At 54.6% G+C, this 27,996-nt stretch overlaps 1 protein-coding gene across 3 annotated transcripts; it reads right to left on the bottom strand.

The window, feature by feature from the left end:
- On the bottom strand, positions 1-27,645 carry ADGRE5 (adhesion G protein-coupled receptor E5). 3 transcript variants are annotated; one of them, XM_019015152.4, is made up of 20 exons: positions 27,014-27,393; positions 20,098-20,148; positions 19,780-19,896; positions 17,435-17,590; positions 12,059-12,190; positions 11,309-11,455; positions 10,733-10,879; positions 10,598-10,644; positions 10,394-10,471; positions 7,161-7,338; positions 6,964-7,071; positions 5,858-6,123; positions 4,173-4,352; positions 2,791-2,982; positions 2,171-2,397; positions 1,962-2,028; positions 1,768-1,859; positions 1,499-1,667; positions 721-822; positions 1-628 (listed from the first exon to the last, which is right to left on the bottom strand). In XM_019015152.4, exons 1-20 carry the CDS (start codon positions 27,033-27,035, stop codon positions 599-601), a joined length of 2,508 nt encoding a protein of 835 aa, XP_018870697.2. In that variant the 5' UTR covers positions 27,036-27,393; the 3' UTR covers positions 1-598. The 3 variants fall into 3 exon arrangements, with proteins under 3 accessions (XP_018870697.2, XP_018870698.2, XP_018870699.2); XM_019015153.4 differs by lacking the exon at positions 11,309-11,455 and having other exon boundaries at positions 27,014-27,404; XM_019015154.4 differs by lacking the exons at positions 11,309-11,455; positions 12,059-12,190 and having other exon boundaries at positions 27,014-27,645.
- Positions 27,646-27,996: the final 351 nt, after the last annotated feature.

The following is a 27,996-nucleotide window of genomic DNA, read 5'->3' as shown; positions in this document are numbered from 1 at the left end:
TTCTGTACGCATGTGTTTAATTTTAAGTGTCAACACTGAAAAATTTTAACAGATAAAAACACATTACACAACGTCCACAACCTTCAAAACAGTGAGAACCTCCTGCCAGGCAGGGCAGGCCTCTGTACCGTGAGCCTCAGGCAGTGGCCCCAAGGGGCCTTGCCATGGGGCCTCTGACATCAGTCTTAGCTTAAGAGGGAAGCTGAGCCCCAGCGCCTAGTCTCTTCAGTTCTGCAGCAAAGACATGAGAGGAAAAGTCCAGGATGGGACAAGCGCCCTTAGTCTGTCCCGAGTACTGGCCACAGGTGCCAGGGCAACATGCTGCATTGCAGCCCTGGGCCAGCCCCTGTCCCCACCCTGGGTCACAAGGTGGAGCAGAGGCAGCCAGCAGCAGGACCAGTGGCTCTGACTCCACCCCACTGGGTGTCCTGGATTTTGGTGCCAGACTATAGCTGCCACTCCCTCCTGGTGGCACACGTGGGGATCAGGGAGGGAGGGTGGAGGGAGCAGAGCGGTGGACGAAGGGAGGATGGATGGTCTTCGTGTACAAAGCTGCTGTGGCCACAGGAGTTGCTGGGCCGTCCAGAACCATGCGCCTTCATATGCCGGACTCTGACGCCCTGAGGGCCTGGAGAGGAGAGCCCAGAGGCCTGAGCCCCGCTAGCCCTGGTGCCTTCCTGCCCACACCTGCCCACACCCGCCCCAGGCGCAGCCTCTTACCCGGGTCTGATTGTGGCCAGTGCCAGACGTGGTGGAGGTGAATTCTGAGTACTTGCTCCCCCCAGCAACTAGGCAGGCCCACTTCCGGTATTCTTCCCGAACCTGCCCAGACACCAAGTCAGGGCAGGAGCAGGCCCTGGGACCGTGCACGCTCCTCCCCATGCTCTGCCCTCAGCCCCACCTTCTTGGTGTTTTTGTGTTTGTCTTTTTTTGAGATCAGGTCCCCCTGTCACCCAGGCTGGAGTGTAGTGGCACCATCATAGCTTACTGCAACCTTGAACTCCTGGGCCCAAGTGATCCTCTTGCCCCAGCCTCCTGAGAAGCTGAGATGGGGATTCAGCACACCCGGCTTTTTTTTTTTTTTTTTTTTGAGACAAGTCTCACTGTCACCCAGGCTGGAGTGCAGTGGTGCCATCTTGGCCCACTGCACTCCTGGTTCAAATGATTCTCCTGCCTCAGCCTCCCAAGTAGCTGGGACTACAGGCATGTGCCACCATGCCTGGCTAATTTTTGTATTTTTAGTAGAGACAGGGTTTCACCATGTTGGCCAGGCTGGTCTTGAATTACTGACCTCAGGTGATCTGCCCACCTCGGCCTCCCAAACTGTTGGCATTACAGGCGCCTCACCCTGGCTATCTTTGAATTTTTTTGTAAAGACAGCATCTGGTTATGTTGCCCAGGCTGGTCTCGGACTTCTGGGCTCAAGCAATCCTCCCCCCTCAGCCTCCCAAGTAGGTGGAAGGATGACAGGCGTGCACCACTGTGCCCAGGCCCCCACCTTCTTGTTGAGCAGGCAGTGCAGCAGGTAGAGGAAGGCGCCCTGCAGGCAGTTGAGGATGGTAAACACATAGGTCAGCACCAAGCTCCGGTCGTCGAAGATGAACAGGCCAAAGACCCAGGTGCAGCCCAACAGGAAGAGCTGCGCGATGGCCGTGATGGTCAGCGCCCTGCGGGGAGCGGGGTTGCAGCGTGGGCCCCCATCTCACCTCCAGCTTCACGCCCCTCACCCCGGCCCCGCCTCCAAGTCCTCCCAGCCTCTCCTCTCACCTCGCCTTTTTTAATTTCTTCATGTCTGGATTGATTTCAGAAAACTTCTGAGTGAGCTTCCAGACCGTAGTCACGAAAATGACAGCATTGCACTGGGCAGGGAGCAGATTGTGGGTTAGAGGGCGAGAGCGATGGTCCAGCCGGGCCTGGGTCTGTGGCGCTCGGGCTTCGGTGGAGGGAGAGTGGGTACTTACCAAAATGATGAAGGTCACAGGTCCCAGGAAGCTCCAGAGGAAGCCCTGCTCAAAGTCCAACCAGCAGCTAGGAGGGAAGGGAGGGGTCCCATCAGTGCCCCAGGAAGCCAGGAGCGGAACGGAGGGCGGCCGGACATTGTGCGTGGCACTGCCTGTGAGCCCCGGGCCCAGCACCCCGCCTTCCTCCTGCCCCATCTCGCTGCACTCACTATCTGGGGCGGCCGTAGCCCTTGCTGTAGATGGCAGCCGAGACGCCCACGATGAGCAGGGGCACGCCATAGCCGATCAGGCAGAGCCAGCGCGTACTCAGGCCCTGGCCTTGGAACACGCGCACCACAAGAAAGTAGAGCTCCAGGCCTTCGAGGCTCATCCAGCAGAAGGCGGCCAGGAAACAGTAGTGCAGCAGCCCGGCCACCAGGCGGCAGCGCAACCCCACCTGCGGGGCGGGGACGGAGGGGCGGAGCGACGTCAGCGCGGGGCGGGGCATGCGGCGCCAGAGCCAGTCGCCTGCCAGGTCCCGAGAGTAGGCGGGACCACAGCCGGAGGGTGGGCGGGTCTGGGGCGGGAGCCAGGTTTCCCCCCAGGGCCCACCCCCAACAACACTCATAGAAGCGAGCGGGCACTCGGGGTGTGGCCAGGCAGCTCCAAAGCCAGCGCCCTTTAAAGAGACAACCCGACCCCCCGGTGGGCGGGGCCAGATCCCGGACAGGGGCGGGGCCTCATGCCTCCAGGGCCCGCCTACCCGACTGAGCCCCGGGAGTGGGCGGGGCTAATCCCTCCCAGGCCTCCCTGACTCCAGAGCTCAGGAGGGAGCGGGGCGGGACCTCACCTGGCCGCCTTCGTTCTCGATGCCGGCCAGGAAGATGGTGGAGCCCACGAAGAGGCAGATGCAGAGGTGCAGGTGTATGGTGGTGCGCGAGCCCTGGATGGGCCGCACCAGCAGGAAAGTGAGGATGCACAGCAGCAGGCAGAAGAGTGACAGCGCCAGTCCCACCCTGGTGATCAGGGTCAGCTTCCAGTCCTAGGAGTGGCACCGGGTGCTCAGGCTTCCTTCAGGGCATGAGGCCTTCCTGCCCTCTTTGTGGTCCCTTTTCCCCCCACACTTTGACGGGCCCACCTCTCTGACCTCCTCCCTTGTCCCTCCTAGATCTGGCCACACTTACCAGCTGGAAGGGGAGTCTAGGGATTTCACATTTTTGTGCTTGCTGGGCCTTTGGCCTGGACCACAGGCGCCCCCCTTCTCTGTCTGGTTAATTGCAGTTTTCGACAAGGCCCAGCTTAACGATGGATCCTACTGAAGTCACATACAGAAAGTGGTGCTCCAGGCTGGGTGCGGTGGCTCATGCCTCTAATCCTAGCACTTTGAGAGGCTGAGGGGGGCAGATCACCTGAGGTCAGGAGTTCGAGACCAGCCTGCCCAACATAGTGAAACCCCGCCTCTACTAAAAATACAAAAATTAGCGGTGCATGGTGGCATGCACCTGTAATCCCAGCTACTTGGGAGGCTGAGGCAGGAGAATCTCTTGAATCTGGAGGCGGGGGTTGCAGTGAGCCAAGATCACACCACTGCACTCCAGCTTAAGCGATAGAGCAAGACTCTGTCCAAAAAAAAAAAAAAAGAGGCCGGGTGCGGTGGCTCACACCTGTAAGCCCAGCACTTCGGGAGGCCGAGGTGGGTGGATCACCTGAGGTCAGGAGTTCGAGACCAGCCTGGGCAACATGGTGAAACCCTGTCTCTACTAAAAATACCAAAAATTACTCAGGCATGGTGGTGTACGCCTGTAATCTCGGCTACTCGGGAGGCTAAGGCAGGAGAATCCCTTGAACCTCACTAGCTGAGATTGTGCCACCATACTCCAACCTGGGCGACAGAGACTCCGTCTCAAAAAAAAAAAAAAAAAAAAAAACGGGCAAGTGGTGCCCCCTTGGAATGCTCTCCATGGGGAGCTTTTAGTTGACATCTCACAACTGGTACGGGATGGACAGGCAGAGGAGCGGAGCTAGTGGCTGCACCCAGTGTATAGTTGCTGGGTTGTAGAGAAGAGGCCAAAGGAAGAGGCTGCGAGGGGTGTGACGTGGGGACACCTGGGCTGTGCAACCATGCAGATATATCTGAGCAACCAGTAGGGCTCCATGGAGAACTAGCTGCCTGTCTGGTTGCAGCTGGACCTCATTACCTGTGGGCACTTGAGGATGGCTCCAGCTACTTACCTCCACGTCATAATGAGCCATAAGGATCGCAAAGCTGCTCAGGTGGCTGCATTGGCAGGTGGTGCTGCCATTCTTGCTGCCCAGCACCTGGCAGCCCTCGGTGGCCCAGTGCCCTCCCCTGTCGCTGTCACTCTTCCAGAAGGCACAGAGCAGCTCCTGCCGTGGCCCAGGCATCACGTCCTGTGGGCAGATGAGGGTGGTCAGAAAGGTTGGCCTGGAGCTCACTCTTAGGTCCTGGGCTTGGGCTGAGTCTAAGAGGGCTGCTTTTTACTAGATGAGTATTGACCGAGCGCCTACTGAATGTAACAGGTTTGGAGACACAGCAGTGAACAGGGCACACACAAGTACCTACCCTTGTGAGGTTGACATAAGAGTGGGAGAGGTGGCCAGGCATAGTGGCTCATGCCTGTAATCCCAGCACTTTGGGAGGCCGAGGCAGGCGGATCACCTGAGGTCAGGAGTTTGAGACCAGCCTGGCCAACATGGCGAAGCCCCGTCTCTACTAAAAAATACAAAAATTAGCTGGGCCTGGTGGCAAGCACCTGTAATCCCAGCTACATGGGAGTCCTAGGCAGGAGAATCGCTTGAACCTGGGAGGTGAGGTTGCACTGAGCCGAGAATGAGCCACTGCACTCCAGCCTGGATGACAAGAGTGAAACTCCATCTCAAAAAAAAAAAAAAAAAAAAAAGTGGGAGAGGCAGCTTATGTCATAAACCTAACGAATAAGTAATGTAGACAGTGCATTAGAAGGTGGCCAGGGATGATGATGGCTCTTGCCTGTAATTCCAGGACTTTGGGAGGCCAAGGTGGGAGGATCGCTTGAGGCCAGGAGTTTGAGACCAGCTGTGGCAACATAGCGAGACCTCCATCTCCATTAATTTTTTTGTTTTTAATTAACTGGGCATAGTAGTGCATGCTTATAGTCCCAGCTACTCAGGAAGCTGAGGTAGGAGGATCACTGGAGCCCAGGAATTCTAGACCATCCTGGGAAACATAGTGAGGTCCGTCTCTATCAAAAATAAAAAAATTAGCTGGGAGTGGTGGTGCATGCCTGTAGCCTCAGCTACTCAAAACTCTGAGGCTGGAGGAATGGTTGAGTCCAGGAGTTCGAGGTTGCAGTGAGCTATAATCGCGCCACTGCACTCCAGCCTGGGCCACAGAGTGAGACCCTCCTGTCTAAAAATATAAATAAATAAGAAAAGAAAGTCTGGGCATGGTGGCTCACGCCTGTAATCGCAGTACTTTGAGAGGCCAAGGCGGGCAGATCACCTGAGGTCGGGAGTTTGAGACCAACCTGACCAACATGGAGAAACCCCGTCTCTACTAAAAATACAAAATCAGCCAGGTGTGGTGGCACATGTCTGTAATCCCATCTACTTGGGAGGCTGAGGCAGGAGAATCGCTTGAACCTGGGAGGCAGAGATTGCAGTGAGCCGAGAACGTGCCACTGCACTCCAGCCTGGACGACAGAGTGAGACTCTGTCTTAAAATAAATTAATTAATTAATTAAATTAAATAAATAAAGTAAAGAAATAAATAAGTAATGAGGTTGGGGAAGGCCCAAATCAGAAGGCCAGAAACATAAAAGACTGAGTCACATGGGGAAAGAGCATCCCAGAGAGAGGCCCAGCATGTGCGAAGGCCCTGGGTTATCTTTGAGGAAGTGAGCAGAGTGAGCAGAGACCTTGGCAGGAGGGTCTCTTCCCGCCTCCCCACCGGAGGACTCAAGGTGGGAGAAGGCGAAAAGGATGGGGGAGTTGAGTTCCTTGGTGTTGTTGTGGCTCAGAAAGATGGAGTTGACGGCAGAGAGGCGTCTGAGTTGGACACCGCGGATGCTGCTTTCATATATCTCCTCCAGTTCGGCTTGCTTCTTGGAATGCAGGTTCAAGGAGGCATTGGCCAGCAATGTCGTCATGTTCCGGATGGAGAGGATGCCCGCCACGGCGGGGCCTGGGGAACAGACACGCTCGCTGCCTACTCCCGTTGTCCTCCTCCCATGCTCTATCCTCCCTCCCAAGATGACCCAGCTCAGGCTCAGCCAGTCCACCACGATGACGCCAGGAGCCCCTCCCGATGAGTCAGTTTCTAGTTGTTCCTTGTTTTTTTTTTTTTTTTGAGACGGAGTTTCGCTCTTTCGCCCAGGCTGGAGTGCAGTGGCGTGATCTCAGCTCACTGCAACCTCCACTCCCCAGGTTCAAGAGATTCTTCTGTCTCAGCCTCCCAAGTAGCTGGGATTATAGGCACCTGCCACCACTCCCAGCTAATTTTTGTATTTTTAGTAGAGACGGGGTTTCACCATCTTGGCCAGGCTAGTTTTGAACTCCTGACCTCGGGTGATCCATCTACCTCGCCTGCCAAAGTGCTAGGGTGCTAGGACTACAGGCATGAGCCACTGTGCCTGGACTTTTTTTTTTTTTTAAGACAGGGTCTCACTATGTCGTCCAGGCTGGAGTGCTTTGGCGTGATCGTAGCTCACAGCAGCCTTGACCTCCCAGGCTCAATTGATCCTCTCGCTTCAGCCTCCCGAGTAACTGGGACTACAGGCACGTGCCACCACACCTGGCTAATTTTTGTATTTTTTGTAGAGACCGGGTTTCACCATGTTGCCCAGGCTGGTCTTGAACTTCTGAGCTCAAGCGCTTTACCCACCTGGGCCTCCCAAAATGCTGGGATTGCAGGCGTGAGCCACCGCGCCCGGTCAGTTGTTCCATATTCTGAACCTCACCCTGGCCCCATCCCAGCACCTCCATCTCTCTCCCACGGGCTCCCCCTCCAGACCGCCGCTGCTACCTGGATCCTTGGCTCCAGCTGCCACAGCCCAATTCAGCTTCATGCGTGCGTTGCTCTGACCCATAGTGACGTTCTTGTCCCCCCGCTCCTGGATCATCAGGGTCAGCTCTGAGGGGAGAGGGGCAGTTGTGATTAGGGACCCCAGGTACCAGGTGGGGCCCAGGGTTGGGGCAGGGCAGGCCAGGCCAAGGCCTCACCTGTGTTCGAAGGGGAAACGTAGGTGAAGGGGCCTTTAGGCAGGCTCTTGGCCAGGACCCTCATGGTATCTTCAAGGTTTGAGAGCAGCTGGGTGGCTATGAGGTGCCGGACAGGTGGCGCCAGGGCCTCTACGTCTCCAGGAGCTTCCATCAGTTCGTCCACCAATTTGATGACATTCTAGGGGGTGGCGGGTGACAGAATCGCTGGAGCATCGGGCCACAGGGGTTGCCTGAAGGACCTGGATGTCACCCCCTACCAGGGGACACACTGGAGACCCACAGGCACAAGGGAATCACTGAGATGATGCAGTAACCAGAAAACAAGCTACGGATTGAGTATTTGCCTGCGTGCACATATGAATCACAGCGCTTAACACTGGTCGGGCACGGGCTGCCTGCCAGGCTCTGTTTTGATTTCCTGTTCTTTTTTCTTTCTTTTTTTGAGACAGGGTCTCAGTCTGTTGCCTAGGCTTGAGTGCAGTGGCATCATCAGCTCACTGCAACCTCCACCTCCCAGACTCAAGCGATCCTCCCACCTCAGCTTTCTGAGTAGCTGGGACTACAGAAGCGTGCCACCACACCCGGCTAATTTTTGTAATTTTTTTTTGTTTTGTTTTGAGATGGAGTTTCACTCTTGTCACCCAGGCTGGCGTGCAATGGCACGATCTCGGATCAAAACAAAAAAAGCAAAAAATCATTCCATGTTAAAGTGGTTAATATGTTGGATCTATTAGGTTAAATGCAATCTTAACTTTATTTATTTATTTATCTGAGACTAAGTCTCACTCTGTCTCCCAGGCTGGAGTGCAGTGGCGTGATCTTGGCTCACTGCAACCTCCGACTTCTGGGTTCAAGTGATTCTCCTGCCTCAGCCTCCCTAGTAGCTGGGACTACAGGTGCCCGCCACCATGCCCGGCTAATTTTTTTTTGTTATTTTAGAGACGGGTTTTCACCATGTTGGCCAGGCTGGTCTTGAACTCCTGACCTCAGGCGATCTGCCTGCCTCAGCCTCCCAAAGTGCTGGGATTACAGACTTGAGCCACCATGCCCGGCCTGCAATCTTAACTTTAACTTTATTTTTACTTTATAAAGTGTAGTTATTAGACAACAGGCACGGTGGTGCACGCCTGTACTTCCAGTGCGTTTGGAGGCTGAGGTGGGAGGATCACTTGAACCCAGGATTCAAGACCAGCTTGGGCAACATAGCAAGGCCCCCATCTCTACAAAAAATGAAAAAATGGCTGGGCGCGGTGGCTCACACCTGTAATCCCAGCACTTTGGGAGGCCAAGGTGGGTGGATCACGAGGTCAGGAGATTGAGACCATCCTGGCTAACATGGTGAAATCCCATCTCTACTAAAAAATGCAAAAAATTAGCTGGGCGTGGTGGTGGGTGCCTGTAGTCCCAGCTACTCGGGAGGCTGAGGCAGGAGAATGGCATGAACCCGGGAGGCGGAGCTTGCGGTGAGCCGAGATCGTGCCACTGCACTCCGGCCTGGGCGACAGAGCGAGACTCTGTCTCAAAAAAAAAGAAAAAAAAAAATGAAAAAATTAGGCACAGTGGCTCACACCTGTAGTCTCAGCTCTTAATACTTGGGAGGCTGAGGAGGGAGGATTGCTTGAGCCCAGGAGGTTGAGAATGGAGTGAGCTGTGATTGTGCCACTGCACTCCAGCCTGGGTGACAAAACAAGACCGTATCTCTAAAACTAACTAACTAAATAATCTAGCTACTGGAAAAGTTAAAATGATGTTAAGTGGATCACATCATTTTTCTACTGTGCTAAAAACATATGGGAAAACTTTTTTTTTTTTAAGACAAAATCTTACTCTTGTTGCCCTGGCTGGAGTACAGTGGCGCAGTCTCGGCTCACTGCAACCTCTGCCTCTGGGTTCAAGCGAATCTCCTGCCTCAGCCTCCTGAGTAGCTGAGATTACAGGCGTGCACCACCACGCCAGCTAATTTTTGTATTTTTAGTAGAGATGGGGTTTCGCCATGTTGGCCAGGCTGGTCTCAAACTCTTGATCACTGGTGATCCACCTGCCTCAGCCTCCCAAAGTGCTGGGATTACAGGCATGAGCCACCGTGCTTGGCCGGGAAAGCTTTTATATAAGGCTTATCATGTGTCAGGCACTGTTCTGAGTCTTACTTCTATTAGTTGATTTACCCTTCACATTGACTATATGAAGGAGGCATTATTTTCATGCCTGTGTTGCCCATGAGGAAACTGGCCAGACACAGTGGCTCACGCCTGTGATCCCAGCATGTCGGGAGGCCGAGGCAGGAGGATCACTTAAGCCCAGGAGTTCGAGACCAGCCTGGGCAACATAGCAAGACCCCCATCTATAAATATATTAAATAAATAAATAAGCCAGGCATGGTGGTACATGCCTTTGGTCCCAGCTACTTGGGAGGCTGAGGTGGGAGGGTCACTTGAGCCTGGGAGATTGAGGCTGCAGTGAGCCATGATCATGTCACAGCCCTCCAGAATGGGCAACAGAGCCAGACCTTATTTCCAAATAAAAAAAAAAACGCAGACAAACAAAAAAAAACACACCACAACCCCCAAAACAGATGAGAAAACCGAGGCCCAGAGAGGGCAAGTCACTTGCCTGAGATCACAGAGCAAGAAGTGGCAATGGGGGGATTTGAACTTCTGTGGCCCAACTCCAGGCTCTTTTTTTTTTTTTTTTTTTTTTTTGAGACAGAGTCTGGCTCTGTCGCCCAGGCTGCAGTGCAGCTGCACGACCTAGGCTCACTGCAAGCTCCACCTCCCAGGTTCACGTCATTCTCCTGCCTCAGCCTGCTGAGTAGCTGGGACTACAGGTGCCTGCCACCACACTCAGCTAATTTTTTTTTTGTATTGTTAGTAGAGACGGGGGTTTCACCATGTTAGCCAGGATGGTCTCGATCTCCTGACAGCGTGATCTGCCCACCTCGGCCTTCCAAAGTGCTGGGATTACAGGCGTGAGCCACCGTGCCCGGCCTCAACTCCAGGTTCTTAAGTGCTGCACTCTGTTGCCATTATACGTGGTGTGTGTGTGTGCATGCGTGTGTCTTCACGTGTCCGGGTGTGTATGTTTGTGCACATACTGTATGTGGTGTGTGTATGTTATGCGCATGTGTGTCTCTGACTAGAGGCCCCTGCTTGGGTTGGGCACTCTCTCTGGCCACATGGAAGCCTCCGCTAGCTGATTCTACACTGTCCTGGGGTCCCCCAGCATCCTGCCCTTACCTGGATGGTGACCTCAGCTGAGCTTGTCTTGGAGTCTCTGCCCAGGTCCTGGACTTTGTCGAAGAATCGGGAAAGTGTCTGCAGAGAGAGGAGATGTGGGGGTCAGAGAGCCTGGACGGTGGGTGGGAAGTTTAGAACAAGGAGACAGATGCAGTGCTGTGTGGATGGAGTTCCTGCCGCCTCGTCCCTGTGGGAGCCACTCACCTGGCTGTGGACTCCAGGGGGCGGGGTCCAGGTGGAGAAAGTCATATCTGTAGGGAACAAGACAAGCGGCTCATTAGGCGGGAGCGTGTCAGTGTGGGTGTTGGGAGTTGGGGAGCTTCTAGGGTCGGGTCATACCTTCACAGACAGTGTCCTTTTGGTTATTCGGGATTCCGTGTCTGGGCTTCCAGCCTGGGCGGCAGCGGCAGCTGTATGAACCCACGGTGTTGAAGCAGACGGTGGAGCTGTCACACTGATGCTGCCCGGAGCTGCACTCGTCCACATCTGAGGACAGGAAGAAGGGGGTCAGGTCCTGTCCCAGCCTGGAGAGGGTCCTGTCTCCTGTCTGTGCCCCCAGCTCGTTCCTCCCAGCATTAGTGCCCCCCTTGGAGTGGTGGACGCTGGGTTATGTAAGCGTGGAGAGGCCTGGGCACAGCAGGTGGGCCCCGTGCAGAAGAGCAGGTTATGAATATGGTGAAACGCCTTCCTCCCAGTGAGTCATCAGCTGTTGCCTGGGGTCCCCTGAGCCTCCCCGCTCAGTACCCCAGCTCCTTCCGGAGGACCCCTGCTCTTTTCTCATCTAGCCTCAGAAGAATGAATGCCTGGCACAGCCGGGCGCCTCCAGCGCTCATTCTGCTTGGTTTGTGTGGGCGCCGTTGAACATGTGATCAGATGTTTGTGGGTCGCTAGGAACGTGGGATCTGAGCTCTCAACCTTCACAGATGGTATTGTTTGGTCCATTGGGGGACCCCGGAATCGGCTGCCAGCCCGGGCGGCAGCAGCACTGATAGCTGCCCACGTTGTTGAGGCAGTGGGTGGAGCTGTGGCACGGGTTTTGTCCAGAGGTGCATTCATTCACATCTGAGGACAAAGCCAGAGGGTCAAACCCTGTCCCTGACCAGCCCGGGCCTGCCCTCCACTCACTGCACCCACTCCCCTATCTTTTCATTGCCTCAGACTGAAGACCATTATTGCACATGCCGCCACTTGGTGACCTTCAACTTCACCTTCAAAGCATCTTATGATGGTCTTCCTACCAGATGGGCACAGCAGGGACCATGGTCCCCAGTTTATAGGAGGTGAAACCAAAAGGGAAACTGAGTCATGGGAGCTAGACTTCCATGACTAAAAACTAAAAACTCTCATCTGCTCCCTCCCTGGTCATAGTGGAGATTCCCCTTCTTAGAACTGGAAGTGACACCTTCTTCCACTCACACGTGACAGATGAGGAAGGGGTGAGGTCTGGGGGCCCACAAGGGCACTCCAGCCCTGAAGGCCCTGCCGCCTCCCTGCCGTGTGGTGGGACCTTCCTGGGAGGTGAATCCTTAGGCAGGGGCTTAGCAGGTCCTTGACCCTGTGGGAACCTGCGGATCTTCTCCCTCCTCCTCGGCTGCTTTGGAGAACCTGCCTCAGCTCCATCCCCAGCTCCCGTCCAGCCTCACGGCGTCTTCCTGGGGCCTCTACCTGTGCAGACCTTCGGATCCTCAGGTATGAACTTGAAGCCAGGCAGGCACTGGCAGGTATAGCTGCCGAGGGTGTTGACGCAGGTGCCGTGGCTTTTACAGAGCCTTGGGTTCTGTTGACATTCGTCCACATCTGCAAGAGGAAGGAGAGGGTGAAGGATGCCCGTAGCTGCGAGCAGCTTTCAGGGCTGAGGGTCCGCCATGTTTCCTGGCACAGAAGCATCTGGAAGGCACCACTGTCTCCTCCCTTTTCCAATCCACACAGAGGCATCCTATGGTGAGGGTGGTGGCTCAGGCCTTCTGTTGTCCAGATGTGGCTGGAAGCAGCCAAGTCCTCCCCTTCTCCTCTGCCTTCCTGGGCAGCTCCAAGCTGGGGTGTCCCAGCCATCTGTGTCCCAGCCTAAGGATTCCGGGCAAAGGCCAGGGTGGGGCCTTCCTGAGAACCAAATGCAGGGGACATGCCGTGCGCCTGGGCAGGACACGTCTTGGTTCCCAACGGTGGCTCTGGGCCTGACTCCCACAGAATGGCCGCTCGCTGGCCAAATTCTCAGAATCCTGGTGGCCCTAGCAGGATGCTGCTCTTCCATCCACACTAGCTCTGAGAGCCCAGCTTCATGGGCATGGACCAAGACCCCTCCCTAAGCCAGTGCCCCCACGATGCAGCGCAATAGCAGGGGTGGGGACAGCGAAGGATGATGTGGGACAGGCTAGGGCTGCCCAGACAGTGGGCACCAGGCTGGGGTGAACTGTGGGGGCTGATGTCCAGCCAGGCAGCCCTGAGTCTACAAAGATGCTTTTTTCTGATCCCCAGGAAAGGATCTATGGATATGGAAATAGCAGGATGTGGTGAGAATCCATATCTGAGCAGAGCTGGCCGTGAGCGGGGGCTTGTGGCTAGAGAGGGCACAGGTGCCGATGGGTGAGGGGTGGCAGATGTATCTGTCCTCTCATCCCTTGTCATTCCACCAGGGACAGAGACCTGTGGGCCCTGCTGAATGGAGTTCAAGCTTCCATCTCTGTCCTTGAGTGGTCCAGACCAGGACTGACTACAGGAGAGGATCAGGCCTGGGACGATGGTCCCCAGTGACGCTGTCTCTTGCCGGCTAGTCCAGGCTGGAGCCGCTTCCTTCATCCAACCTTCTGAGTGCGTTTTTTTCTTTGTTGTTTTTTTTTTTGGAGACAGCGTCTCTCTCTGTTGCCCAGGCTGGAGTGCAATGATGTGATCTCAGCTCATTGCGACCTCTGCCTCCCGGGTTCAAGCGATTTCCCCTGCCTCAGCCTCCTGAGTAGCTGGGATTACAGGTGCGTGCCACTGCGCCCGGCTAATTTTTGTATTTTTAGTACAGACAGGGTTGCACCATGTTGGTGAGGCTGCTCTCGAATTCCCGACCTCAAGTGATCCTTCCACCTTGGCCTCCCAAAGTGCTGGGATTCCAGGCATGAGTCACGGCACCCAGCCCTCTGAATCCATTTGTGGGGTCCACGTCACGCTGCCCACACCTGGCCACAGCATCCTCCCAAGCTTTGGTCATTGGAGGTGCGTTCAGGCCCAGGAATTACCAGGGTGGGTTAGGGTGGAGCCCTGGATGGGGAAACGGATGAGGGCTAAACGGCCAGAAAGGTGGTCGGGAGGCATCTTCTCCAAGCAAGGCTGCTGGCTGGAGACAGTTGTCCTGTCCTTGACATTCCGTCCTCCTGAGTTTCTGGACAGGGTTTTGGGGTTCATTATGGTAGGGGTGGGTGTCAGAGGGGTTCCAGGTGTGGCTGAGCTCATGGGAGCCCCGGTGGCAGCAAGTCTCATCCTGGCAGTCCCCGGCGATGGCGGAGAGGATGGATACTGTACTGGAATGTGCCACCACACGCCATGTCATGAGCCCATGAAATATCCTGAGTGCCAGCCCCCTTTTGTTTTATGCAAATAAGATGCCAGATGGGCAGGGGGATGTTCCGAGCTTCCGAAGTGGCCCCCTGTGGAGGGTCCCGAGTCTCAGGGTTGGGACAAAGACGGGTGATCAGGGGTTTAGGATGGCCCTGAGATGCCTGGAGACAGGGGGGTGAGGAGTGGAGGGAGCCGCCCGAGGTCTCTGGCCTGGATGTCACAGGCCCCATGGGCTGTGACACTGGGTGCACGTGTCCTCAGGTGCAATAGCGAAGCCTGGAGTGCCGAGGGTTAAAGGGAGGGGCCCAGGCCCCTCTGAGCTTCTCACCTCTGGTCATAGGTCCTGCTCCAAACCAGCAGGCCGTTGGCTCCATCACCTGCCTTGATGTCCGTGGAGGTCCCTCTTATCACCTCAGCCCTGCTGTCCATGTCTCTGCCCAGCTGCCTGACTGAGTCCCCTTCTCTCAGCCCAGGCCTGTTTCTAACACAGCAACACACCTCCTCCATAACCACAACCACCATCCCATGCAGGGGGTTCATAGCAGTGGGTGGGCGGCACCCCTAGCTAGAGCACCCTGGGAGGAAACCATGATCACCAAGTACAGCTGTGCAGGTTGCTCACTGCACAAAGGTATTGGGCCAATGAGATGAGCAGGGGCTGAAAACCAGCCCACTCTTTGTTTGTCAAATGTATCCACCGGGAGAGGGGGATCTTTTTCTAGTTCACATGAAGACTCTGTCTCCTCTGGCCAAGTCACATGCATGTGGGGTAACATGATGTCCACTTGCAAGGGGGCCCTGGGGACTAGCAGTGTGGCGGACAGAAGCCTCCTTCGGGACTCCACGCAGGTGTACGTCCCAGGTACATGCATCTCTGCCTTGTCCCCCAACCCACCTCCCTCTTTATCCCTCTGTGCTCTGCCTGAATGCAGGGCAGGAGGGGTGGGGCTGGGATCTGGGCTGCGGGCCCTTTCTTCTCTCTGTAGTCTGAGTCTCATCACCTCCCACCTCTGCGCCACTCCTCTTCCTGATCTTGGTACCCTGCACTAACTCCCTCTCTTTGAATGAGTCCCAGCTTCCAGCTGCCCACTGCTGGCTCCCATCTGCCCCTGTGAATCCTGGAAGCCCCTCCCCTGCCCAACCAGCTTCCCTGGAAAATAGGCAAAGCCTGGAGTCCCAGTTTCTCCCGGCCTGAGCTGTGGCCTCAAGCAAGACCATAGCAAAGGCTGTGGCCTCTGCGCAGGGGTAGAGCCTTGCAGCTGCTCTCTGATCTCGCACCCTACGGATACCCATCCTGGGGGCGCATCAGATCAGAATTACAATAAAATCCCCATTAGCCATTGCTGATAGAGCGCTTTCTGCAAGCCAGGAGCTTTTAATTGCTTTTTTTTTTTTTTTTTAGATGGAGTCTCGCTCTGTTGCCCAGGCTGGAATGTAGTGGCGCAATATCGGCTCACTGCAACCTCCGCCTCCCTGGTTCACGCCATTCTCCTGACTCAGCCTCCAGAGTAGCTGGGACTACAGGTGCCGGCCACCATGCCTGGCTAATTTCTTGTGTTTTTAGTAGAGACGGGGTTTCACTGTGTTAGCCAGGATGGTCTCGATCTCCTGACCTCGGGATCCACCCGCCTCGGCCTCCCAAAGTGCTGGGATTACAGGCGTGAGCCACCGCGCCTAGCCTTTTTTTTTTTTTTGAAATGGAGTCTCGCTCTGTCACCTAAGCTGGAGTGCAGTGCTGTCATCTCGGATCACTGCAACCTCTGCCTTTCAGGTTCAAGCAATTCTCGTGCTTTAGCCTCTTGAGTAGCTGGGATTACAGGCATGCACCAACACACCCAGCTAATTTTTGTATTTTTAGTAGAGACAGGGTTTCGCCATGTTGGCCAGGCTGGTCTTGAACTCCTGACCTCAGATGATCCACCTGCCTTAGCCTCCCAGAGTACTAGGATTACAAGTGTGAGCCACTGTGCCCAGCCTGTTAAATACTTTCGTAGGTAAATGTCATTACTCCCCTTTTAGCAAGGTTAAAGTAACTTGTCCAAGGTCTACATTTAACAAAAGTCAAAGCTACTTTTGTTTTTATCTTTAAAAGATAAGGACTCAGCCTGGGCGTGGTGGCTCACGCCTGTAATCCCAGCTACTTGGGAGGCTGAGGCATGAGAATCACTTGAACCCAGGAGGCGGAGGTTGCAGTGAGCCGAGATCACACTACCGCCCTCCAGCCTGGGTGACAGAGTGAGACTCCGTCTCAAACACAAACAAACAAAACAAATAAAAGATAAGGACTCTTTCTTCCGCTTGTCTATATTTTTGTTTTTGTAGAGATGGGGTCTTGAAGTGTTACCCAGGCTGGTCTTGAACTCCCGGCCTCAAGTGAAGTGATCCTCCCACCTTGGCCTCCCAAAGTGTTGGGATTACAGGCATGAGCCATGGCACTCAACCTATCTTTTTTTTTTTTATTTTGAGACAGAGTCTCACTCTGTCACCCAGGCTGGAGTGCAGTGGCGTGATCTTGGCTCACTGCAACCTCTGCCTCCCGAGTTCAAGCGATTCTCCTGCCTCAGCCTCCCGAGTAGCTGGTAGCTGGGATTACAGGCGCGTGCCACCACGTCTGGCTAATTTTTGTATTTTTAGTAGAGACGGGGGTTTCATCATGTTGGTCAGGCTGGTCTCAAACTCCTGACCTTGTGATCCGCCTGCCTTGGCCTCCCAAAGTGTTGGGATTACAGGTGAGAGCCACTGCACCCGGCCAGTTCTTTTTTCATTTAATGTTTTTAATTTTTTAAAATCCTGCCTCCAAGAAAGCTTTGGTTTGATTTTTTCTTTTTCTTTTTTTTTAGAGACAGGATCTTGCTCTGTCACTCAGGCTGGAGTGCAGGGGCTTGATCATGGCTCACTGCAGCGTTGACCTCCCAGGCTCAAGCAATCCTCCCACCTCAGCCTCCTGAGTAGCTGGGACAACAGGCGCAGGCCTCTATGCCTGGCTAATTAATTTTTTATTTTTTTTGGTATTTTTTGTAGAGAGGGGGTTTCACCCGCTTGCTCATGCTGGTCTCGAACCCCTGGGCTCAAACAATCTACCTGCCTTCGCCTCCCCTTTTATAGGGGTGGGGTCTTGCTATGTTGCTATGGGCTGGTCTTGAACTCCTGGCCTCAAGAGATCCTCCCGCCTCAGCCTCCCAAAGCACTGGAATTACAAGCATGATAATGTTATCACATCTCACATGTGGACAGCGGTTTCTGAATAAGTATCCTGGCCAACGTCATACACTTGGTTATCAGGATTTGGCCCAGGCAGCTGGTCCCAGAGTCAGCCCTTAATCCTCACATCACTCTGCCTCTCTGGGGTGGTGGGGTAGGTACATGCGCACCTGCCCCATCTCAGACCCCAGGCACTGACCCTATAACCAAGGCCCTGCTCTCTGGATGCTGCCAGAATGGCTCTGGTGACCCCAAACCTCATGGATGGAAAGTCAGAGGACGTGGGGTGGTTCTTACCTTGACAGGTGTTCTCGTTCTCATTCTTGAATGTTTTTGCCCCAGAAACAGGCTCATATCCCGGGCTGCACATGCAGTCGTAGCTCCCCTCTGTGTTCCAGCAGTCCGAGAATTTTCCACATGACACTTTCGACGGTGTTGCACACTCATTGATGTCTGGAACACAACAGGACAGGGAGTCATCTCCCAAAGATGTGAGTTCTGTCAGGGCAGAGACCCCCGTCCTGACTCCCCAACATGGGGCCTGCTGCTTAGTATCTTTTGGAAAAAATCTTAAGTTGCACTGCACAGGCTGTGCTGCAGCTGGAGCAAGCTATTCCTGAAGACCACACTTGATCTCAGTTCTCTGGCTGGCATCTTAGATTTGGACACAGTGAACAGTGCTGAGGTGGGGGATGGACAGGAAGCTCCACATCCCCATCCCCAGTATCTTTGTAGAAATTGAAACCCCATGGTGGCCGGGTGCAGTGGCTCACGCCTATAATCCCAGCACTTTGGGAGGCTGAGGCAGGCGGATCCCCTGAGGTCAGGAGTTCGAGACCAGCCTGGCCAAGATGGCAAAACCCCGCCTCTACTAAAAATACAAAAATTAGCTGGGCATGGTAGTGCATGCCTATAATCACAGCTACTTAGGAGGCTGAGTCAGGAGGATCGCTTGAACCTAGGAGGTGGAGGTTACAGTGAGCCAAGATCAGGCCACTGCACTCCAGCCTGGGCGACAGAGTGAGACTCTGTCTCAAAAAAAAAAAAAAAAGGAAAAAAAAACTCATAGCCAGAATGTACCCCCTCCCCAGTCTTAAGGGTAAACTGAGGCACAGACTCCAGATTCCTGAGCACCCAGCTTCTCTCTCTCCAGGAAGCCATGCCTATTCACTTCTTACTTCTCCCCCTTCATATTTTTCCCTTATTTCCTTCCTTCCTTCCTTCCTTCCTTCTTTCCTCCCTCCCTCCCTCCCTTTCCCTCCCTCCCTCTCTCTCTTTTTCTTTTCTTCTCTTTTTTTTTGAGACAGAGTTTCACTCTTGTTGCCCAGGCTGGAGTGCAATGGCGCGATCTTGGCTCACCGCAACTTCCGCCTCCCGGGTTCAAGCAATTCTCCTGCCTCAGCCCCCGGAGTAGCTGGGATTACAAGCATGTGCTCATGGGCCACCACACCCGGCTAATTTTGTATTTTTAGTAGAGATGAGGTTTCTTCATGTTGGTCAGGCTGGTCTCGAACTCCCAACCTCAGGTGATCCGCCCGCCTTGGCCTCCCAAACTGCTGGGATTACAGGCGTAAGCCACCGTGCTGGGCCTACTTTTCTTTCTCTTTCTTTCCTTCTCTGTCTCTTCTTTTTTTTTTTGAGACAAAGTCTTGCTCTGGTCGCCCAGGCCAGAGTGCAGTGGCGCAATCTCGGCTCACTGCAACATTCACCTCCCAGGTTTAAGAGATTCTCCTGCCTCAGCCTCCCGAGTAGCTGGGATTACAGGTGACCGCCACCACCCCCGGCTAATTTTTTGTGTTTTTAGTATAGAGAGGAGGTTTCACCATGTTGGCCAGGCTAGCCTCGAATTCCCAACCTCAAGTGATCTGCCCACCTCGGCCTCCCGAAGTGCTGGGATTACAGGCATGACCCACAATGCTGGGCCTATCTCTCTCCCTCCCTTCCTCCCTTCCTTCCTTCCTGCCTCCTTTCCTCTCCCTCTGCCTCCCCCTCCCCTTCCCCCTCTCCCTTCTCATCCCGCTCCCCTTCCCCATTCCCCCTTCCCCTCCCCTTCCCCTCCTCCCTCCCCATCCCCCTCCCCTTCCCCCTTCCCCCTTCCCCTCCCCTTCCCCATCCCCTCCCCTTCCCCATCCTCCTCCCCTTCCCCTCCCCCTCCCCCTCTCCCTCCCCTTCCCCCTCTCCCTCCCCATCCCCCTCCCCTTCCCCCTTCCCCTCCCCTTCTCCCTCCCCCTCCCCCTCCCTTTCCCCTTCCCCTCCCCTTCTCCCTCCCCCTCCCCCCTTCCTCTTCCCCTCCCTCTCCCTCTCCTTTCCTTTCCCTGAGACAGGATCTCATTCTGTTGCCCAGGCTAGAGTGCAGTGGTGCAATCATAGCTCACTGCAGCCTCAAACTCTTGGGCTCAAATAATCCTCTCCCCTTAGTCTTCTGAGTACTCCTGGCCTCAAACGATCTGCCCGCCTCAGCCTCCCAAAGTGCTGGGATTACAGGTGGGAGCCACCACGCCTGCCCTCTTTTTCTTTTCTCTGGCCATGATGATAGTCTGGAAGGTAAGGCTGTGGCCCCTCACAACAATCTCTGTCCCCCACTGGCTGAGCAATGCCTTATAATCGCAGATGTCCCCTGCGCTGCCCTCAAGCCTCTGTACCGTCACAAGTCTCCGTGGGGGTGGTGATGATCTCAGAAAAAGAGCTGAACCCTGGATTGCAGCGACAGGCGGTGGCATTGACACACGAGGAGTTCTGAGGGCACCACCGGGCACAGCCTGCAAGAGCAGGGAGCACGGTCAGAAGGTGAGGGGCAAGGGGATCCACAAAAAGGGGGCACTGGGGGAGATGGGGCAGGGCGCTGAGTTTCCTGTGCGCGAGGCCTCTCTTTCCCTGGGCTGAAGGGGGCTGGGCAGGGGTCCAGGGCCCTCCCCTGGCTCTGGCTGTGGACTGTGCTTTCTGCTTCCCAGCAGACTCACCCGTGGAGTCCTGGGTTTCAGCTCCCGGCAGAGTCAGCCAGACACAGAATGCTGCAACAGAGAAAGGAAAGGGGGTCAGAGGGGATCCCAGGGTGGGAAAGGAGGCGTAAGGGTGATGCATTTTGTGGGAGGAGGATGCTGACCCCTCTCAGGCTCAGATCCTGACGGTCGTTTAGAGTGAGCAGATGTCATGTCCCACTCAGATGCTCAAAGCCAAAGAGTCTGTCACCCTGTTCCCATAGGGGCGGGTTTTTTTGTTTTGTTTTGTTTTGTTTTGTTTTGTTTTTTTGACACAGGCTCCTGCTTGGTCACCCAGGCTGGAGTGCAGTGGTGCAATCATATCTCACTGCAGCCTCCAATTCCTAGGCTCAAGAGATCCTCCTGCCTCAGCCTCCCAAGTAGCTGGGACCACAGGTGTGCACTAATTTTTTTTTCTTTTTGAGACAGAGTCTTGCTCTGTCGCCCAGGCTGAAGTGCAATGCTGTGATCTTGGCTCACTGCAATCTCTACCTCCTGGGTTCAAGTGATTCTCCTGCTTCAGCCTCCCGAGTAGCTGGGATTACAGGAGTCCGCCACCACACCCGGCTAATTTTTTGTATTTTTACTAGAGACAGGGTTTCACCATATTGGCCAGGCTGGTCTCGAACTCCTGACCTCAGGTGATCTGCTTGTCTCGGCCTCCCAAAGTGCTGGGATTACAGGCGTGAGCCACATTTCCTGACTCAAAACTTTTAAAATAAAATAATTTATCATGCCAGGCCAAAAAATTAAAAATAATTTTTTTTTTTTTGAGACGGAGTCTCACTCTGTCACCCAGGCTGGAGTGCAGTGGCATGATCTCAGCTCACTGCAAGCTCCGCTTCCTGGGTTCATGCCATTCTCCTGCCTCAGCCTCCCGAGTAGCTGGGACTACAGGCGTCCACCACCACACCCAGCTAATTTTTTGTATTTTTAGTAGAGATGGGGTTTCACTGTGTTAGCCAGTATGGTCTCGATCTCCTGACCTCGTGATCCACCCACCTTGGCCTCCCAAAGTGCTGGGATTACAGGCATGAGCCACTGTGGCTGGCCTAAAAATAATTTAAAAAATTATTTTACAGACAGAGTCTTGCTCTGTTGCCCAGGCTGATCTTGAACTCCTGGCCTCAAGCAATCCTCCCGCCTCAGCCTCCCGAGCTCGGCTTGGGGGTGGAGTTTCAGGAACTGAGGAGTAGGGAAGGGCCATGAGCCTGGTGGGGGTCTCAGCTCCAGCTGCTGCTCTTCTGACCTGGGGTGTGTGGGGAGTGGCTAAGAAAACAGACAGGAGCCAGGCATCCGCAGTTCAAATCCCAGACAATGGGCCTCTCTGCCTCAGTTTCCCTCTGTAGAATAGGGATGATGGCGCCCACTCCCCAGTGTAGTGTGTGTGGGAGTGAACCACATGACTGCTGTCTGGTGTGCCTGAGCATTTACTGCCATCTTCATTTCTTCTTCTTTTATATATTTGTTTATTTATTTATTTATTTATTTAATTTTTTTTCTGAGACACAGTCTCTCTCTGTTGCTCAGGCTGGAGTGCGATGGCACGATCCTGGCTCACTGCAACCGCCACCTCCCGGGTTCAAGCAATTCTTCCGCCTCAGTCTCCAGAGTATCTGGGATTACAGGCACCCACCACCAAGCCCGGCTGATTTTTTTGTATTTTTGTAGAGACGGGGTTTCACCATTTTGGCCAGGCTGGTCTTGAACTCCTGGCCTCAAGTGATCCTCCCGCCTTGGCCTCCAAAAGTGCTGGGATTACGGGCGTGAGCCACCGCGCCCAGCCTGCCATCTTCATTTCTCTTTTTTTTTTTTTTTTTTTTGAGACGGAGTCTTGCTCTGTCGCCCAGGCTGGAGTGCCGTGGTGCAAACTTGGCTCACTGCAAGCTCCGCCTCCCGGGTTCACACCATTCTCCTGTCTCAGACTCTCGAGTAGCTGGGACCACAGGCTCCCGCCACCACGCCCAGCTTATTATTTTGTATTTTTAGTAGAGACAAGGTTTCACCATGTTAGCCAGGATGGTAGTCTTGATCTCCTGACCTCATGATCCACCCGCCTCAGCCTCCCAAAGTGCTGGGATTACAGGCGTGAGCCACCGCGCCCAGCCTCTTTTTTTTTTTTTTTTTTTTTGAGATGGAGTCTCGCTCTGTCGCCCAGGCTGGAGTGCAGTGGCGCGATCTCTGCTCACTGAAAGCTCCACCTCCCGGGTTCACGCCATTCTCCTGCCTCAGCCTCCAGAGTAGCTGGGACTACTGGCACCCGCCACCACGCCCGGCTAACTTTTTATATTTTTAGTAGAGAAGGGGTTTCACCATGTTAGCCAGGATGGTCTCGATCTCCTGACCTTGTGATCCACCTGCCTAGGCCTCCCAAAGTGCTGGCACAAGCCACCGCGCCCGGCCTGCCATCTTCATTTCTTTAGGTAAAAATGAAGGCGTGGTCAGGCACAGTGGCTCAGGCCTGTAATCTCAGCACTTTGGGAGGCTGAGGTGGGCGGATCACTTGAGGTCGGGAGTTCGAGACCAGCCTGCCTAATATGGTGAAACCCCCTCTCTACTAAAAATACAAAAAAATTAGCTGGGCGTGGTGGCGGGTGCCTGTTATCCCAGCTACTGGGAGACTGAGGCTTGAGAATCGCTTGAACTAAGGAGGCAGAGTTGCAGCAAGCCAAGATCACACCACTGCACTCCAACCTTGGTGACAGAGCAAGACTCTGTCTCAGAAAAAAAAAAAAAAAAAAATGACGGTGTTGGATCCCCCAGGCTCTAAGATGCCCTGGACCTCCACGCTTCCTCAGGGACACAGGTGCACACACACCACACCCACAACTGCCACCAGCCCTGGCGGTCTGTCCTGGAACCCAGTGGTGATATTTCACCCTGCGGGCCCCCCTCCCACAGGAAGACGCTGTAGCCGCCTGTTGGGGTGCACGTGGAGTGGCGGTTCCCAGCACTCAGGGGGTTCCCCCTCCCAAGGCATGTCCTGGGGGACCCTTCTCAGGTCACCAGGGGATTCAGAGATGGGGACCTAGGGATCTCCTTGCTGTTCACCAGAGAGATAGAGACAAAGAAGCAGGGGTGGAGAGAAAATAGAGATTAGAGAGAGAGAGAGAGACAGAGAGAGAGAAAGAGTCAGAAAGAAAGAGAGACACAGAAAGAGAGACAGAGACACAAAGAGAGAGAGAGACAGAAGGTGGGGGGCTGTGCTCGGTGGTTCACGCCTGTAATCCCAGCACTTTGGGAGGCCGAGGCAGATGTATCACCTGAGGCCAGGAGTGTGAGACCAGCCTGGCCAACATAGTGAAACCCCATCTCTACTAAAAATACAAAAAATTAGCCGGGCATGGTGGCACACGCCTGTAATCCCAGCTATTTGGGAGGTGGAGGCAGGAGAATCGCTTGAACACAGAAGGCAGAGGTTGCAGTGAGCTGAGATCCCGCCACTGCACGCCAGCCTGGGCAACAGAGCGAGACTCTCAAAAAAAAAAAAAAAAGAGCAAGAGTCTCAAAAAAAAAAAAAAGAAAAGAACAAAGAGAGAGAGAGACAGAGAGATAGAGGGACAGAGAGGGAGACAGAGAGGAGAAAGGAGACAGCTAGAGAAAGAGAAGACAGAGGAGACAGAGACACGGAGAGATAGAGACAGAGAGACAGAAATTACATGGTGATAGAGAGAGGTGGAGAGAGAAACAAGGGGCCCATAGAGAGCAGAAGAGGAAACAGGAGGAGATGGGACAGAGAGAACAGAGAGACAGAGAGATAAACAGTGAGGAAGAAAGAAAACCATGAGAAAGGAGGGTGGATGGAAACAGAGGGGAAGGGCAGGGGAAGGGAGGGCGTTGGGATATGAGCGGCAGGTGGGGCCTGGGGCGGGCTGGGAGGGAGGGGACGTCCAGTCCCTGCTGATCTGGGAATACTGGGGACCCCAATAATCCAGGGAGACCTGAAGGGGGGTGTCGGGCAGAGGGATGGGGACCAGGACAACGGCTGGGCATGAGTCACTTCCTGGGCCTAAGGGAAGGAATGACTCACCACTCATTTGCCCCAATTCAACCCTGGAGGGGCTTCCAGGGGAATTTTGGGGTCTGTTATGAGCACAGCTTCAGAGGGCGGGTGTTTGGGGTGCAGATTGGAGGTCCCCGGACCACTCAGCCACTGTGTTCAAATTTAGTACCCCTTAGGTGGGTGGAAGGCAGAGATCCCCACTCCCACCTCCACACTCCTTCCAGCTGGGTTAAACCAAGGCCGAAACCCCCCAGCCCAAGCCCGTACTCCCCACTTCTGTCAGGATTCCCCTCTTCCTCCTCTCTGGCCACAAGGCTTGGCTAGTTCCTCCCTCGGCCAGAACCCAGTTCCTCTTTGCAGAACAGACCACAAAATGACCTCCCCTGGCAGGACAGGATCTAGGCAGATTCATCTCTAACTCCCAAAGCCCCAGGTAACTCCTTTAAAGCTCAGAACCACTCTAGGAGGCAGGGGCTGTGTTGACGCCCATTCTACAGATAGAGAAACTGAGGCTTGGAGCCCAGAAAAGGATCAGGAGGAATCCAATAAACAGAAGAGGTTGGGGAAGGAGGAATTGAGGGATTGAGGTCCTCAGGGCCCTGGGCAGGGTTCTTTTGTGCCCCATCCCCTCTGCATGGGCTGAGCTGGGTTCTCTACTCCCACCGTGAGGCTACAGGGCCCAGCTGCCTCCATCTGGGGCCTTGGAAGTTGCCCAAACAGAAGCCGGGAGAGAAACTGCTGTTCTGGTTTGAGTTCCATCTGGTTTGCATTCTCTGGGCTGAGCCCTAAGCAGTCAGTTTCCTGCATTGAGATCCTAGGGTGGGGGGTGGGGCAGTCACCCCTTCTTTAGGCTTCCTCCTAAGGACCCCCAGACAATTCCCCAGACCCACTAGTGTCTTACCAGAATTTAATAATCATCATAATTTATTATTTATTCATTTATTTTGAGACAGGGTCTCACTGTCACCCAGGCTGGAGTGCAGTGGCGTGATCTCGGCTCACTGCAACCTCCACCTCCCAGGTTCAAGCGACTCTCCTACCTCAGGCTCCCGAGTAGCTGGGATAACAGGTGCTTGCCACCACACCCAGGTAATTTTTGTATTTTTAGTAAAGACAGAGTTTCACCATGTTGGCCAGGCTGGTCTCGAACTCCTGACCTCTGGTGATCTGCTGGCCTGGGCCTCCCAAAGTGCTGGGATTACAGGTGTGAGCCACTGCACCCGGCCTTATTATTAATTTATTTTTTGAGATAGGATCTTGCTCTGTCACCCAGGCTGGAGTGCAGTGGTGCAAACACAGCTCACTGCAGCTTCAACCTCCTGGGCTCAGGGGATCCTCCCACCTCAGCCTCCTGAGCCACTAGGACTACAGGCACACACCACCAAGCCCGACTAATTAAAAAAATTTTTTTTTGGCTGGGTGCGGTGGCTCACGCCTGTAATCCCAGCACTTTGGGAGGCAGAGGCGGGTGAATCACCTGAGGTCAGGAGTTTGAGACCAGCCTGGCCATCACGGTGAAACCCCGTCTCTACTAAAAATACAAAAACAAAAACAAAAAACTAGCCAGGCATGGTGGCAGGCACCTATAATCCCAGCTACTCGGGGTGGAGGGGGGCGAGGCAGGAGAATCGCTTGAATCCAGGAGGCGGAGGTTGCAGTGAGCCGAGATTGCGCCATTGCACTCCAGCCTGGGCGACGAGAGCGAGACTTTGTATCAAAAAAAAAAAAAATTTTTTTTTTGGTAGAGACAACGTCTTGATATGTTGCCCAGGCTAGTCTCCAGTCCCTGGGCTCAAGAGATCCACCTGCCTCGGCCTCTCAAAGTGCTGGGATTGCAGGTGTGAGCTACTGTGCCCTGCCAACACTTTTAAAATGCTGTTTACCTAATTCTTACTGTCAACCAGGAATAGTTTGTGTCCTAACTCACTCAACCCTTAAAACAATGTAAGATGGAGACGGGTTGTGCTCCATTTTATAGATGAGAAAAGTGAGGCGCAGAGGCTCTCTGACTTGGCCCTGGTGACACAGACAGCCAGGGCGTGGAACCCCTGAGAAGCCAGGTCTTGGCAACTGCCCCCAACAGGTGTGCCCCCAAGAAACCCAAGGTGGGCTCTTGTCTCTCACTCTTAAGCCAGGGCGGGGTGCTGAGCTGACACCTGCCACTTGGGGCTGGCCCAGGGAAGCTGTGTCCCTGTGGTCCAGGAAGTTCTGGTTTTTGCCCCAAATGTCATTTCTTCACTCTCTTTGTTGCCCCGTTGCTTAGGCAACGAGCTACCCTGATAACCGTTACAGTCACCTTGGGTGGGGCGGGAAAGGGAGTCCCAGGAAGTCACAACAAAAATCAAATTCAAACCCAGAACCAGGCAAAGTCCCTTCGATCCGCAGCTGAGCCCCAGCCAGGTCTGCGGGGAGCAAGAACTGGGGTCTCTGGGGGCTGCCCCTGCTGCTGAGACTGCGAGGGACAAATTGGGGGTACATTGCAGTGGAGAAGTCCTGGCTTCTAGCTTCCCCACCCCCGCCCATGTCCTTCTATGCGTTATATTAAGCACAGCGGCTCTCAGGGTCCCAGCACTCACTTTTTGCCGCTTTCCTTCCCCCGTGCCTCAGTTTCCCCTCTTAGGGAGCAGATGCCAGACTGGCTCCAGTAGAAAGCTTGAGGATCCCTCCAGGCATGGTAGCAGGCTCCAAGAGCACCCTGGAGTTCCTGCCGGGGTGTGGGGGTGCCCAAGCACCACCACCCCCTCTCGCCGTGTGCCCGTGAGTGCCTGCTTGACAATGTGGCTTCCTCTATCGCAGGCCCCACAGACACCAGCGGCGCCTCCCGTTTCTCAGACGCAGCCAAGGGGTCCCGCTGGAGCTTCCTCGCCCCTCCCAGAGGGGCCCCAAAGTACTTACCGAGAAAGACGCGGCCTCCCATGGTTCGAGCTGCCGGCAGGAGCGGCAGGGGAAAGAGTGAGTGGGACAGGGCTGTCCCGTCTCCACAGGCTGGGCAGCTGTGCAGGCTGTCCCGAGGCCAGGACTTTATGAAGGAGGGGGGACGGACAGCCGCTGGCCCAGGGCCCTCCCCGGAACTGGCGGTGCAGCTGGAAGCCAGCAGGAAAGTGCAATAAAAACACAGACCCAGGGGCGCTGCATACACACACACACACACACACACACACACACACACACACACACGTGCACTCACTCAGCAAGAATGAAGTGCAACCTGCTTTCAAAAACCCTCTGCTAGAGTTTCCACCATGTGGCTCTGACGAACCCTTTGGCCTCTGTGTTGGGGCTGGCTGCTCTGAGGGGAAGGTGTGGCAGCCGGGCGGGGCGGTCTTGCCTGGGGCCACTTGGCTCTTCCCTGGGCAGGCGCAAAGGGGTCTTGTCAGAAATAGCTCTGGACACCCACGCTGGTGGGACTCGCGCTGTGCCCAGAGCTTTGGCATGCCAGAGTTGGCAGAGCCTGCGTCCCAGCTGGCAGAACGTTTCCCTGCCATTTTCCAGATGAGGAAACAGGTCGGGTGCAGAGGCTCGCACCTGTGATCTCAGCACTCTGGGAGGCCGAGGCAGGAGGATCGCTTGAGCTCAGGAGTTTGACACCAGCCTGGGCAACATGGCGAAACTCTTGTTTCTACAAAATAAATAAATAAATAAATAAATAAATAAATAAATAAATAAATAATCCAGGCTGGTGGCAGACATCTGTGGTCCCAGCTACTACTACTCAGGAGGCTGAGGCGGGGAGAATCACCCGAGCTGGGGAGTTTGAGGCTGCAGTGAGCTAAGATGGTGCCACTGCACTCCAGCTTGGGTGATAGAGTGAGACCCTGTGTCAAAAACAAAAAGAAAGAAAGAAAACTGAGGCATTACAGTGTCCACATAAAAGCCCA

This window comes from Gorilla gorilla, chromosome 20, assembly GCF_029281585.2.
Source record: "Gorilla gorilla gorilla isolate KB3781 chromosome 20, NHGRI_mGorGor1-v2.1_pri, whole genome shotgun sequence".
Lineage (NCBI taxonomy): Eukaryota > Metazoa > Chordata > Mammalia > Primates > Hominidae > Gorilla > Gorilla gorilla.
This window is presented reverse-complemented; position numbering and strand designations above follow the sequence as displayed.

Bases quoted from the DNA above. Each gene is read 5' to 3' on its own strand.
- ADGRE5 (XM_019015152.4), bottom strand. From the start codon at position 27,035: ATGGGAGGCCGCGTCTTTCTCG. The intron at 7,339-10,393 runs GTAAGGGCAGGA...GCCACCCCCTAG, and splicing joins CAGCTGAGGTCACCATCCAG to AATGTCATCAAATTGGTGGA. The intron at 629-720 runs GTAAGAGGCTGC...TCTCCTCTCCAG, and splicing joins CTGGCCACAATCAGACCCGG to GCCCTCAGGGCGTCAGAGTC.